General features: G+C 39.9%; 1 protein-coding gene across 1 annotated transcript in view; it reads right to left on the reverse strand.

The window, feature by feature from the left end:
- Window positions 1-15,761, reverse strand: part of GABRA3 (gamma-aminobutyric acid type A receptor subunit alpha3) — a 151,816-nt gene that overhangs the window by 22,111 nt on the left and 113,944 nt on the right. The window contains exon 6 of the mRNA XM_008685641.2: window positions 4,906-5,117. Coding sequence (XP_008683863.1) covers window positions 4,906-5,117 — 212 coding nt within the window. The remainder of the gene's footprint in view (window positions 1-4,905; window positions 5,118-15,761) is intronic.

The following is a 15,761-nucleotide window of genomic DNA, read 5'->3' on the forward strand; positions in this document are numbered from 1 at the left end:
TATTCTTAAAGAATGTATCCAACAAGTCATTATGACAATTATAAATATCTATGCCCCCAACAGGGGAGCAGCTAGATACACAAGCCAACTCTTAACCAGAATAAAGAGACATATAGATAATAATGCATTAATAGTAGGGAACCTCAACACTCCACGCTCAGCAATAGACAGATCACCTAAGCAGAAAATCAACAAAGAAACAAGAGCTTTGAATGACATACTGGAACAGATGGACCTCATAGATATATACAGAACACTACACCCCAGAACAAAAGAATACTCATTCTTTTTGAATGCACATGGAACTTTCTACTGAATAGACCATATTCTGGGTCACAAAACAGGTCTCAACTGATACCAAAAGACTGACATTATTCCCTGCATATTCTCAGACCACAATACTTTGAAATTGGAACTCAATCACAAGGAAAAATTTGGAAGAAACTCAAACACTTGGAGACTAAGAACTGTCCTGCTCAAGAATGATTGGGTAAACCAGGAAATTAAAAATCAGTTTAAACAACTTCTGGAGACCAATGAGAATGAAAACACATCAGTCCAAAACCTATGGGACACTGCAAAGATGGTCCTAAGGGGAAAATACATAGCCATCCAAGCCTCACTCAAAAGAATAGAAAAATCTAAAATGCAGTTTTTATATTATCACCTCAAGAAGCTGGAGCTGAAACAGAAGATCAGGCCTAACCCATGCACCAGAAAGCAGTTGATCAAGATTAGAGCAGAGATCAATGAATTAGAAACCAGGAGCACAGTAGAGCAGATCAACAGAACTAGAAACTGGTTCTTTGAAAGAATAAATAAAATAGATAAGCCACTGGCCAGACTTACTCAAAAAATAGAGAAAGGACCCAAATTAATAGAATTATGAATGAAAGGGGAGATATCACAACCAACATTAATGAAATAGGAAGGATCATTAGAAACTTTTATCAACAGCTTTATGCCAATAAATTAAACAACCTGGAAGAAATGGATGCCTTCCTGGAAACCTATAAACTACCAAGACTGAAACAGGAAGAAATTGATTATTTAAACAGACCAATTAATTATGTAGAGATTGAAGCAGTGATCAAAAACCTCCCCAAAAACAACAGTCCAGGGCCTGACGGATTCCCCAGGGAATTCTACCAAACATTCAAAGACGAAATAATACCTAGTCTCCTGAAGCTGCTTCAAAAAAGAGAAACAGAAGGATAATTACCAAACTCATTCTATGAGGCCAGTATTACCTTGATCCCCAAACCAGACAAAGACCCCGTCAAAAAGGAGAATTACACACCAATATCCCTGATGAATATGGATGCCAAAATTCTCAACAAGATCCTAGCTAACAGGATCCAACATTACATTAAAAGGTTTATCCATCAAGACCAAGTGGGATTCATCTCTGGGATGCAAGGGTGGTTCAACATTTGTAAATCGATCAGTGTGATAGATCGTATCAACAAGAAAAGAGTCAAGAACCATATGATCCTCTCATTTGATGCAGAAAAAGCATTTGACCAAATACAACATCATTTCCTGATTAAAACCCTTCAGAGTGTAGGGATACAGGGTACCTTCCTCAATTTCATAAAAACCATCTATGAAACGCCTACAGAAAATATCATTCAAACAGGGAAAAGCTGGAAGCCTTTTCCTTAAGATCAAGAACACGACAAGGATGCCCACTCTCGCCACTATTATTCAACATAGTACTAGAAGTCCTTGCAAAAGCAATCAGACAACAAAAAGGGATAAAAAGTATCCAAATTGGCAAAGAAGAAGTCAAAGTGTCTCTCTTCACAGATGACATGATACTCTATATAGAAAACCCAAAAGACTCCTTCCCCAAACTACTAGAACTTATAGAGCAATTCAGTAATGTGGCGGGATACAAAATCAGTGCTCAGAAATCAGTTGCATTTCTATACACGAACAATGAGACTGAAGAAAGAGAAATTACGGAATCCATTCCATTTACAATTGCACCAAAAATCATACGTTATCTTGGAATTAACTTAACCAGAGACGTAAAGGACCTATATTCTAGAAACTACAAATCACTCTTGAAAGACATTGAGGAAGACACAAAAAGATGGAAAAATATTCCATGCTCATGGATCAGAAGGATTAACATAGTTAAAATGTCCATGCTACCCAGAGCAATCTACTCTTTCAATGCTATCCCGATCAAAATACCAAGGACATTTTTCAAAGAAGTGGAACAAACAGCCCTTAAATTTCTGTGGATCCAGAAACGACCACGAATCACCAAGGATTTGTTGAAAAGGAAAAAACAAAGCTGGGGGCATCACAATGCCGGATTTCAAGTTGTACTACAAAGCTGTGATCACAAAGACAGCATGGTACTGGCACAAAAACAGACACATAGACCAATGGAACAGAATAGAGAACCCAGAAATGGACCCTCAGCTCTCTGGGCAACTAATCTTTGATAAAGCAGGAAAAAACATCCGGTGGAAAAAAGACAGTCTCTTCAATAAATGGTGCTGGGAAAATTGGACAGCTACATGCAAAAGAATGAAACTTGACCACTCTCTCACACCATACACAAAGATAAACTCCAAATGGTTGAAAGACCTCGATGTGAGACAGGAATCTATCAAAATCCTAGAGGAGAACATAGGCTGCAACCTCTTTGACATCAGCCACAGCAACTTTTTTCATGACACATCTCCAAAGGCAAGAGAAACAAAAGAAAAAATGAACTTGTGGGACTTCGTCAAGATAAAAAGCTTCTGCACAGCCAAGGAAACAGTCCAAAAAACTAAGAGGCAGCCTACGGAATGGGAGAATATATTTGCAAATGACACTACAGATAAAAGACTGGTATCCAAGATCTACAAAGAACTTCTCAAACTCAATACATGAGAAACAAATAAACAAATCATAAAATGGGCAGAAGATATGAACAGACACTTTTCCAATGAAGACATACAAATGGCTAACAGACACATGAAAAAAAGTTCAACATCATTAGCCATCAGGGAAATTCAAATGAAAACCACACAGAGATACCACCTTATGCCAGTTAGAATGGCAAAAATGGACAAGGCAAGAAACAACAATTGTTGGAGAGGATGTGGAGAAAGGGAATCCCTCCTCCATTGTTGGTGGGAATGCAAGTTGGCACAGCCACTCTGGAAAACAGTGTGGAGGTCCCTTAAAAAGTTAAAAATAGAGCTACCCTATGATCCAGCAATTTCACTACTGGGTATTTACCCCAAAGATACAGATGTAGTGAAGAGAAGGGCCATATGCACACCAATGTTCATAGCAGCATTGTCCACAATAGCTAAATCATGGAAGGAGCCGAGATGTGGTCCATATATACATCATCAACAGATGACTGGATTTAGAAGATGTGGTCCATATATACAATGGAATATTACTCAGCCATCAGAAAGAACAATTACACAACATTTGCAGCAACATGGATGGGACTGGAGGAGATTATGCTAAGTGACATAAGTCAAGCAGAGAAAGACAATCATCATATGGTTTCACTCATTTATGGAACATAAGAAATAGGAAGATCGGTAGGAGAAGGAAGGGAAGCATGAAGCAGGGGTTAACAGAAGGGGGAATGAACCATAAGAGACTGTGGACTCTGGGAAACAAACTGAGGGCTTCAGAAGGGAGGGGGTGGGGGATTGGGATAGGCCGGTGATGGGGATTAAGGAGGGCACATATTGCATGGTGAACTGGGTGTTATATCCAAATAATGAATCATGGAACTTTGCATCAAAAACTGGGGATGTACTGTATGGTGACTAATATAACAAAATAAAAATTATAAAATAAATAAATAAATAGTGAATATCTACACTAAAATTTTGCCAACTCACCAGACCAGTCTGTATTCTATGAAATACATCTTTTCCTCCAGTTTGAAAAAAAATCTTCAGTATCTTTTCTCTTCTCCACGATTNNNNTCATAGTACTGGAATGGCTCTGGGACCACATCTGCCAGTTCTTTTTAGCATCTTTGGATAGTCTTCATCTAGGTCTAGAGATCTGAACTCTTTTAAAGCAGCCAAGGGCAATAATCTTGATTTCACAGTATTTATGTTATATTCCTACCAACTCTAGTTGGTTTATTGGGGTTTTTTTCCCTCCTTCCCATCTCTCCACCAATCCAACTAACATTTATTCAGCTTTTACTATGAATCAGGTGCTGTGCAAGAATACTGTCTAGTTAGAAAGATGATGCAGACAAGCCCCTGCCCTCAAGATATTCAGTCTAATGAGGAGGCAGATAAAAAACTCTAATACAAATACAACATTTTAATAGTCGGAGCCCCCTCCTCCTGCCACAAGAAAAGCTAAGACTATCTGAATGATTCTTGGAAAGGTTCTATGGAGAAAATAGTATTTAATCTGTGTCTTGAAGAATGAGTTAGGAAAGAAAAAAAAAGAAGAAGAAGAATGAGTAGATCTTCACCAGGCAGGAAAAAAGAAAGGAATAGTCTAGATAGAGCATAAAAAGTTAAGCAGAGACACAAATGGAATAATGATAACTTTGTTTGAATATAGTGGGAATATACTGAAAAGTAAAGGGCAGAGTTGGCCCTAGAGATTGTGCACTTTTCTGGGTGGTTTTATAAGTGCAATGTGTTCCCCTTGCTTCTAGGAATATTATACTTAGGGTAGGTCCCTCATCACAAGACATCAACACTCCATGATACACACCCTCTTTTCTTTGCCCCCCAGCAAACACTACACATTGCCAAGAAGCACTCCAGTTGAGAATTGGATTGATGACCCCAGTGAATAGCACACAGCCTTGGCCAGTTCCCACAGGCTGCAGGCTGCCCACTCCTGGTTCCAATACAGTTCTCTCAGGGAGTGCTTCCCAGCCCCCACCTTGCTGTATCTCACCTTCATCTCCAGGGCCTCTGGCACCTTCTTGCCTTCCCAAGCCCAACTCCGCTTGGTGAAGTAGTTAACAGTGGCAAATTCAATCAGCGCAGAAAATACAAAGGCATAACAGACGGCTATGAACCAATCCATGGCCGTCGCGTATGCCACTTTAGGTAAGGAGTTTCTGGCACTGATACTCAAGGTGGTCATGGTGAGAACAGTGGTGACACCTGGGGAGAGAGAAGATGAGAACCAGTTGCCACTGGAAGACATTTAGAGCATATATGATGAGATCACCAACTTTGACTTATGAGGAGGAGCTATACCCCACTCAAAACAGCCCCTTTAAAGTAACACAGAGAATGTTAACATGGCATGGTTCTACCTGGTAATTACCCCATCCCAGTTATTACAGGAATGGGAAACTCCAGTAAAGCACATCTAAAAGTTCTCTAGCCTCTGCTTAAACATTTCCATTGAAGAACAGCTAATCTACTTCATGGTAAGAACACTTTTTAATTAGAAAACCTTACCTTCTGAGCTGAAACCTGCCTTCCTCTAACTCTTAGCCTACTGACTGATCTCAGAGTTCTTTCTCTGGCAACACAGGAAAGAAAAGCCTGCTCCCTCCTTTCCAGGACTGGCCTTCAGAGAGTTGGAGAGGGTGGCCATGATTCCTCATGAGTCTGTTAATCTCCAGAATGGACATGGCCGCTTCCTTCTTTTGTTTCTCTTCCTTCCCCATTCTGGTAGTTCTCTTCTAAACAACCCAGAATCTGAGCCCAAGACTCAGGATTTTCACTTCGCTTACTGTGGACACTATTCTCCTAATATTGCAACAAAAATTGTAAAAAATTGCACTTTAGTTGCATCACAGTCTAGGTCTTATTGAGTTTTGTGGACAACCAAAGCTATTCCCGTATCTATTTCTTGTGAGTTTTTGTCAAACCAGAGCTTGTTTTTAGATCAATTGATTCTTTTTCTTGGTGGTGTTACTACCCTAAATTTAAGACTTCCCTTTATTCACTTTTAAGTTCTATTAATTTTATTTTTCTAATCTGTATTTTAGATACACATCTGAGCTATATAGTGCTGTGGCTAACAATATAAGCTTTACAATCAGATTGAAAATAGGCTGAAATTCTGGCCATTCCACTTACTAGTAATATGCCTAGAACAGGGTGATTTACCCCACTAAGCTTGTTTATTATGTGTAAAGCGTATGATTATACCAGACTCAGAAATTTGTTGGGGGATCCAATGAGATGATGTTTATAAAGCCCATAGCACAATATATGGCACAGAGTAAACACTCTAGAAATAGTAGCTTCTATAATTAACATTACTCTTATTTTTACTGTTGTTAACAATAATATTGTCATAATTATATAATTAATTATAGTGGTATAATTATAAACACATTTTAAACAACATTATAATAATTTTATAGGAGGAGTTAAGATGGCGGAGGAGTAGGGGTCCCCTTTTTCAGCCGGTCCCCTGAGTCAAGCTGGATAGGTACCAGACCATTCTGAAAACCCACAGAATCAGCCTGAGATGCAGGAAGATACATCTGGATCTCTACAAATGAACATCTCCAGCACTGAGTATTGAGGTACGAAGCGGGGAGCCGTGAATCCATGCACAGATATCGGAAGATAAATGGAAGGAGGAGGGAGCCGCCACCTTCAGGCGCCAGGAAGCGGTAGCCACCTGCACTGGGGAGCAGGCTGACTCTCGGACTGGCACCCGTGAGAGAACAGACGGAGACCGTGAGCCAAGGAATGTGCACGACCAGTCTGAAAACCAGAGCTCCAGAGTGGGCATGAACCACACTGAAATGGAGCTCCAGAGCACGCGGGGGCAGCTGGTGGCTGGCGGTGTTAGAAACACAAAGGACAGAGATGTACTGACCATGGAAGTGAGGGCTGGGACGCCGGGTGTGGGGCAAACATCCTGGGATGCTGTAGGGATTAGCAGCACCAACAGAAACAGAGTTAAAGTGGCCAGAAGAGCTCAATGAAGAGCAGACTGTAACCTCTCCATTCTGAGACAGAGGCTGGGATTCGGCCACTGCTGCTCTCTCAGAAGAGGCACAGCAAATCGCCAGGGAAAGCCTCCAGAGAACAAAAGCCTGGAAATACCAGCTCACAGTGTGCCCATTCCCATCCCCCCTTGCAGGGGACAGGGAGACTCTACCCAAACAGGGTTGCCTGAGTATCAGTGCAGCAGGCCCCTCCCCCAGAAGGAAGGCTGAAAAATTAAGAAGCCCACATCCCTAAGGTCCCTATAAAACAAGTGTACACTGCATGGGTCCTGGGCTCTGGGCAACCCCGCAACCTCTCCTCATCAGAATGATGAGAAGGAGAAATCCCCCCCAGCAAAGAAAAGACAATGAGTCTGTGGCCTCTGCCACAGAACTAATGGATATGGATATAACCAAATTATCAGAAATGGGGTTCAGAGTAACAATGGTCAAGATGATGTGTAGACTTGAAACAAATATTAACGAAAATATTAATGAGAATATAGACTTTCTAAGGGTGGAAATGGAAGTGAATCTGGCAGAAATTAAAAATGCTATGAATCAAATGCAGTCTAAACTAGATGCTCTGATGGCCAGGGTAAATGAGGCAGAAGAATAAATCAGCGAATTAGAGGATGGGTTGGTAGAAGAAAAAGCTAAAATAGAAACTTGGCTCAAAAAAATCCAATCTCAAGAATGTAGGTTACGGGAGATTACTGACTCAATGAAACATTCCAATGTCAGAATCATTGGCATCCCCAAGGGGATGGAGAAAAACAGAGGTCTAGAAGAGATATTTGAACAAATTATAGCTGAAAACTTCCCAAATCTAGCAAAGGAAACAAGCATTCATGTCCAAGAGGCAGAGAGGACCCCTCCCAAGCTCAACCATGAAAAACCTACGCCACGTCACGTCACGTCATAATGCAATTTGCAAACATTAGATCGAAGGATACGGTATTGAAAGTGGCCAGGGCAAAGAAATTTCTCACGTACCAAGGCAAAGGTATCAGAATTATGTCAGACCTGTCTACACAGACCTGGAATGAGAGAAAAGGTTGGGGGGCGCATTTTTAAAGCTCTTTCAGAGAAAAACATGCAGCCAAGGATCCTTTATCCAGCAAGGCTGTCATTCAGAATTGATGGAGAGATAAAGACCTTCCAGAATCACCAGTCACTGACCAATTTTGTAACCACGAAAGCAGCCCTACAGGAGATATTAAGGGTGGGGGTCCTATAAAAGTTAAAAGGCCCCAAGAGTGATACAGAACAGAAAGTTACAATCTATAGGAACAAACACTTCACAGGCAACATGGCATCATTAAAATCATATCTTTCAATAATCACTCTCAATGTGAATGGCCTAAATGCTCCCATAAATGCCACAGGGTTGCAGATTGGATAAAAAGACATGACCCATCCATTTGCTGTCTACAAGAGGATCATTTTGAACCAAAAGATACATCCAGACTGAAAGTAAAGGAATGGAATACCATCTTTCATGCCAATGGACCTCAAAAGAAAGCTGGGGTAGCAATTCTCATATCAGAAAGATTGGATTTTAAACTAAAGACTATAGTTAGATATACAGAAGGGCACTATATTATTCTTAAAGGATGTATCCAACAAGTGGATATGACAATTATAAATATCTATACCCCCAACAGGGGAGCAGCTAGATACACAAGCCAACTCTTAACCAAAATAAAGAGACATATAGATAAAAATACGTTAACAGTAGGGGACCTCAACACTCCACTATCAGCAATAGATAGATCACCTAAGCAGAAAATCAACAAAGAAACAAGAACTTTTAATGCCATACTGGAACAGATGGACCTCATCGATATATATAGAACACTATACCCCAGAACCAAAGAATACTCATTCTGTTCTAAAGCCCATGGAACATTCTCAAGAATAGACCATGCTCTGGGTCACAAAATAGGTCTCAACTGATATCAAAAAACTGAAATTATTCCCTGCATATTCACAGACCACAATGCTTTGAAATTGGAACTCAATCACAAGGAAAAATTTGGAAGAAACTCAAACACTTGGAGACTAAGAACTGTCCTGCTCAAGAATGATTTGATAAATCAGGAAATCAAAAATCAATTTAAACAATTTATGGAGACCAACGAGAATGAAAACACAATGGTACAAAACCTATGGGACACTGCAAAGATGGTCCTAAGGGGAAAATACATAGCCATCCAAGCCTCACTCAAAATAATAGAAAAATCTAAAATGCAGTTTTTATATTCTCACCTCAAGAAGCTGGAACAGCAACAGAGGGACAGGCCTAACCCCATGCACCAGAAAGCAGTTGATCAAGATTAGAGCAGAGATCAATGAATTAGAAACCAGGAGCACAGTAGAGCAGATCAACAGAACTAGAAACTGGTTCTTTGAAAGAATAAATAAAATAGATAAGCCACTGGCCAGACTTATTCAAAAGAATAGAGAAAGGACCCAAATTAATAAAATTATGAATGAAAGGGGAGAGATCACAACCAACATTAATGAAATAAGAGGGTTATTAGAAACTTTTATAAACAGCTTTATGCCAATAAATTAAACAACCTGGAAGAAATGGATGCCTTCCTGGAAACCTATAAACTACCAAGACTGAAACAGGAAGAAATTGATTTTTTAAACAGACCAATTAATTATGAAGAGATTGAAGCAGTGATCAAAAACCTTCCAAAAAACAAAACTTCAGGACCTGATGGATTCCCTGGGGAATTCTACCAAACATTCAAAGAAGAAATAATACCTAGTCTCCTGAAGCTATTTCAAAAAATATAAACAGAAGGAAAACTACCAAACTCATTCTATGAGGCCAGTATTACCTTGATCCCCAAACCAGACAAAGACCCCATCAAAAAGGAGAATTGCACACCAATATCCCTGATGAATATGGACACCATAATTCTCAACAAGATCCTAGCTAATAGGATCCCACAGTAAATAAAAGGATTATCCATCATGACCAAATGGGATTCATCCCTGGGATGTAAGCGTGGTTCAACATTCACAAATCTATCAGTGTGATAGATCATATCAACAAGAAAAAAGCCAAGAATCATATGATCCTCTCATTTGATGCAGAAAAAGCATTTGACCAAATACAACATCCTTTCCTGATTAAAACCCTTCAGAGTGTAGGGATAGAGGGTACCTTCCTCAATTTCATAAAAACCATCTATGAAACGCCTACAGAAAATATCATTCAAACAGGGAAAAGCTGGAAGCCTTTTCCTTAAGATCAAGAACACGACAAGAATGCCCACCCTCACCATTATTATTCAGCATAGTACTAGAAGTCCCTACAACAGGAATCAGACAACAAAAAGGGATAAAAAGTATCCAAATTGGCAAAGAAGAAGTCAAACTGTCTCTCTTTGCAGATGACATGATTCTCCATATGGAAAACCCAAAAGAATCCACTGCCAAACTACTAGAACTTATAGAGCAATTCAGTAATGTAGAGTTCTTTCTCTGGCAACACAGGAAAGAAAAGCCTGCTCCTCCTTTCCAGGACTGGCCTTCAGAGAGTTGGAGAGGGTGCCATGATTCCTCATGAATCTGTTAATCTCCAGAATGGACATGGCGCTTCCTTCTTTTGTTTCTCTTCCTTCCCCATTCTGGTAGTTCTCTTCTAAACAACCCAGAATCTGGAGCCCAAGACTCAGGATTTTCACTTCAGCTTACTGTGGACACTATTCTCCTAATATTGCAACAAAAATTGTAAAATTGCACTTTAGTTGCATCACAGTCTAGTCTTGATTGAGTTTTGTGGACAACCAAAGCTATTCCCGTTATCTATTTCTTGTGAGTTTTTGTCAAACCAGAGCTTGTTTTTAGATCAATTGATTCTTTTCTTGGTGGTGTTACTACTACCAAATTTAAGACTTCCCTTTATTCACTTTTAAGTTCTATTAATTTTATTTTCTAATCTGTATTTTTAGATACACATCTGAGCTATATAGTGCTGTGGCTAACAATATAAGCTTTACAATCAGATTGAAAATAGGCTGAAATTCTGGCCATTCCACTTACTAGTAATGCCTAAACAGGGTGATTTACCACCAAAGCTTTGTTTATTATGTGTAAGCGTATGATTATACCAGACTCAGAAATTTGTTGGGGATCCAATGAGATGATGTTTATAAAGCCCATAGCACAATATATGGCACAGAGTAAACACTCTAGAAATAGTAGCTTCTATAATTAACATTACTCTTATTTTTACTGTTGTTAACAATAATATTGTCATAATTATATAATTAATTATAGTAGGTATAATTATAAACACATTTTAAACAACATTATAATAATTTTATAGGAGGAGTTAAGATGGCGGAGGAGTAGGGGTCCCCTTTTTCAGCCGGTCCCCTGAGTCAAGCTGGATGGGTACCAGACCATTCTGAAAACCCACAGAATCAGCCTGAGATGCAGGAAGATACATCTGGATCTCTACAAATGAAACATCTCAGCACTGAGTATTGAGGTACGAAGCGGGGAGCGTGAATCCATGCACAGATTCGGAAGATAAATGGAAGGAGGAGACCGCCACCTTCAGGCGAGGAAGCGGTAGCCACCTGCACTGGGAGCAGGCTGACTCTCGGACGCACCCGTGAGAGAACAGACGGAGACCGTGAGCCAAGGAATGTGCACGACCAGTCCTGAAAACCAGAGCTCCAGAGTGGGCATGAACCACACTGAAATGGAGCTCCAGGCACGCGGGGGCAGCTGGTGGCTGGCGGTGTTAGAAACACAAAGGACAGAGATGTACTGACCATGGAAGTGAGGGCTGGGACGCCGGGTGTGGGGCAAACATCCTGGGATGCTGTAGGTTAGCAGCACCAACAGAAACAGAGTTAAAGTGGCCAGAAGAGCTCAATGAAGAGCAGACTGTAACCTCTCCATTCTGAGACAGAGGCTGGGATTAGGCCACTGCTGCTCTCTCAGAAGAGGCACAGCAAATCGCCAGGGAAAGCCTCCAGAGAGCAAAAGCCTGGAACTCAGCTCACAGTGTGCCCATTCCCATCCCCCTTGCAGGGGACAGGAGACTCTACCCAAACAGGGTTGCCTGAGTATCAGTGCAGCAGGCCCCTCCCAGAAGGAAGGCTGAAAAATTAGAAGCCCACATCCCTAAGGTCCCTAAACAAAGTGTACACTGCATGGGTCCTGGGCTCTGGGCAACCCATAACCTCTCCTCATCAGAATGATGAGAGGAGAAATCCCCCAGCAAAGAAAAGACAATGAGTCTGTGGCCTCTGCCACAGAACTAATGGATATGGATATAACCAAATTATCAGAAATGGGGTTCAGAGTAACAATGGTCAAGATGATGTGTAGACTTGAAACAAATATTAACGAAAATATTAATGAGAATATGAGCTTTCTAAGGGTGGAAATGGAAGTGAATCTGGCAGAAATTAAAAATGCTATGAATCAAATGCAGTCTAAACTAGATGCTCTGATGGCCAGGGTAAATGAGGCAGAAGAATAAATCAGCGAATTAGAGGATGGGTTGGTAGAAGAAAAAGCTAAAATAGAAACTTGCCAAAAATCCAATCTCAAGAATGTAGGTTACGGGAGGGATACTGACTCAATGAAACATTCCAATGTCAAGAATCATTGGCATCCCCAAGGGATGGAGAAAAACAAGATCTAGAAGAGATATTTGAACAAATTATAGCTGAAAACTTCCCCAAATCTAGCAAAGGAAACAACATTCATGTCAAGAGGCAGAGAGGACCCCTCCCAAGCTCAACCATGAAAAACCTACGCCACGTCACGTCATAATGCAATTTGCAAACATTAGATCGAAGATACGGTATTGAAATGGCCAGGGCAAAGAAATTTCTCACGTACCAAGGCAAGGTATCAGAATTATGTCAGACCTGTCTACACAGACCTGGAATGAGAGAAAGGTTGGGGGCGCATTTTAAAGCTCTTTCAGAAAAACATGCAGCCAAGGATCCTTTATCCAACAAGGCTGTCATTCAGAATTGATGGAGAGATAAAGACCTTCCAGAATCACCAGTCACTGACCAATTTTGTAACCACCAGCTAGGAGATAATGGGGTGGGGTCCTATAAAGTTAAAAGGCCCAAGAGTGATACAGAACAGAAAGTTACAATCTATAGGAACAAACACTTCTACAGGCAACATGGCATCATTAAAATCTATATCTTTCAATAATCACTCTCAATGTGAATGGCCTAAATGCTCCCATAAATGCCACAGGGTTGCAGATTGGATAAGAGCATGACCCATCCATTTGCTGTCTACAAGAGGATCATTTTGAACCAAAAGATACATCCAGACTGAAAAGTAAAGGAATGGACCATCTTTCATGCCAATGGACCTCAAAGAAAGCTGGGGTAGCAATTCTCATATCAGAAAGATTGGATTTTAAACTAAAGACTATAGTTAGATATACAGAAAGGGCACTATATTATTCTTAAAGGATGTATCCAACAAGTGGATATGACAATTATAAATATCTATACCCCAACAGGGAGCAGCTAGATACACAGCCAACTCTAACCAAAATAAAGAGACATATAGATAAAAATACGTTAACAGTAGGGGACCTCAACACTCCACTATCAGCAATAGATAGATCACCTAAGCAGAAAATCAACAAAGAAACAAGAACTTTTAATGCCATACTGGAACAGATGGACCTCATCGATATATATAGAACACTATACCCCAGAACCAAAGAATACTCATTCTGTTCTAAAGCCCATGGAACATTCTCAAGAATAGACCATGCTCTGGGTCACAAAATAGGTCTCAACTGATATCAAAAAACTGAAATTATTCCCTGCATATTCACAGACCACAATGCTTTGAAATTGGAACTCAATCACAAGGAAAAATTTGGAAGAAACTCAAACACTTGGAGACTAAGAACTGTCCTGCTCAAGAATGATTTGATAAATCAGGAAATCAAAAATCAATTTAAACAATTTATGGAGACCAACGAGAATGAAAACACAATGGTACAAAACCTATGGGACACTGCAAAGATGGTCCTAAGGGGAAAATACATAGCCATCCAAGCCTCACTCAAAATAATAGAAAAATCTAAAATGCAGTTTTTATATTCTCACCTCAAGAAGCTGGAACAGCAACAGAGGGACAGGCCTAACCCATGCACCAGAAAGCAGTTGATCAAGATTAGAGCAGAGATCAATGAATTAGAAACCAGGAGCACAGTAGAGCAGATCAACAGAACTAGAAACTGGTTCTTTGAAAGAATAAATAAAATAGATAAGCCACTGGCCAGACTTATTCAAAAGAATAGAGAAAGGACCCAAATTAATAAAATTATGAATGAAAGGGGAGAGATCACAACCAACATTAATGAAATAAGAGGGTTATTAGAAACTTTTATAAACAGCTTTATGCCAATAAATTAAACAACCTGGAAGAAATGGATGCCTTCCTGGAAACCTATAAACTACCAAGACTGAAACAGGAAGAAATTGATTTTTTAAACAGACCAATTAATTATGAAGAGATTGAAGCAGTGATCAAAAACCTTCCAAAAAACAAAACTTCAGGACCTGATGGATTCCCTGGGGAATTCTACCAAACATTCAAAGAAGAAATAATACCTAGTCTCCTGAAGCTATTTCAAAAAAATATAAACAGAAGGAAAACTACCAAACTCATTCTATGAGGCCAGTATTACCTTGATCCCCAAACCAGACAAAGACCCCATCAAAGGAGAATTGCACACAATATCCCTGATGAATATGGACACATAATTCTCAACAAGATCCTAGCTAATAGGATCCCACAGTAAATAAAAGGATTATCCATCATGACCAAATGGGATTCATCCCTGGGATGTAAGTGGTTCAACATTCACAAATCTATCAGTGTGATAGATCATATCAACAAGAAAAAGCCAAGAATCATATGATCCTCTCATTTGATGCAGAAAAAGCATTTGACCAAATACAACATCCTTTCCTGATTAAAACCCTTCAGAGTGTAGGGATAGAGGGTACCTTCCTCAATTTCATAAAAACCATCTATGAAACGCCTACAGAAAATATCATTCAAACAGGGAAAAGCTGGAAGCCTTTTCCTTAAGATCAAGAACACAACAAGAATGCCCACCCTCACCATTATTATTCAGCATAGTACTGAGAGTCCCTACAACAGGAATCAGACAACAAAAGGGATAAAAAGTATCCAAATTGGCAAAGAAGAAGTCAAACTGTCTCTCTTTGCAGATGACATGATTCTCCATATGGAAAACCCAAAAGAATCCACTGCCAAACTACTAGAACTTATAGAGCAATTCAGTAATGTGGCGGGATACAAAATCAGTGCTCAGAAATCAGTTTGCATTTCTATACACGAACAATGAGACTGAAGAAAGAGAAATTACGGAATCCATTCCATTTACAATTGCACCAAAAATCATACGTTATCTTGGAATTAACTTAACCAGAGACGTAAAGGACCTATATTCTAGAAACTACAAATCACTCTTGAAAGACATTGAGGAAGACACAAAAAGATGGAAAAATATTCCATGCTCATGGATCAGAAGGATTAACATAGTTAAAATGTCCATGCTACCCAGAGCAATCTACTCTTTCAATGCTATCCCGATCAAAATACCAAGGACATTTTTCAAAGAAGTGGAACAAACAGCCCTTAAATTTCTGTGGATCCAGAAACGACCACGAATCACCAAGGATTTGTTGAAAAGGAAAAAACAAAGCTGGGGGCATCACAATGCCGGATTTCAAGTTGTACTGCAAAGCTGTGATCACAAAGACAGCATGGTACTGGCACAAAAACA

This window comes from Ursus maritimus (assembly GCF_017311325.1).
Source record: "Ursus maritimus isolate PB19 chromosome X unlocalized genomic scaffold, ASM1731132v1 scaffold_X1, whole genome shotgun sequence".
NCBI lineage: Eukaryota > Metazoa > Chordata > Mammalia > Carnivora > Ursidae > Ursus > Ursus maritimus.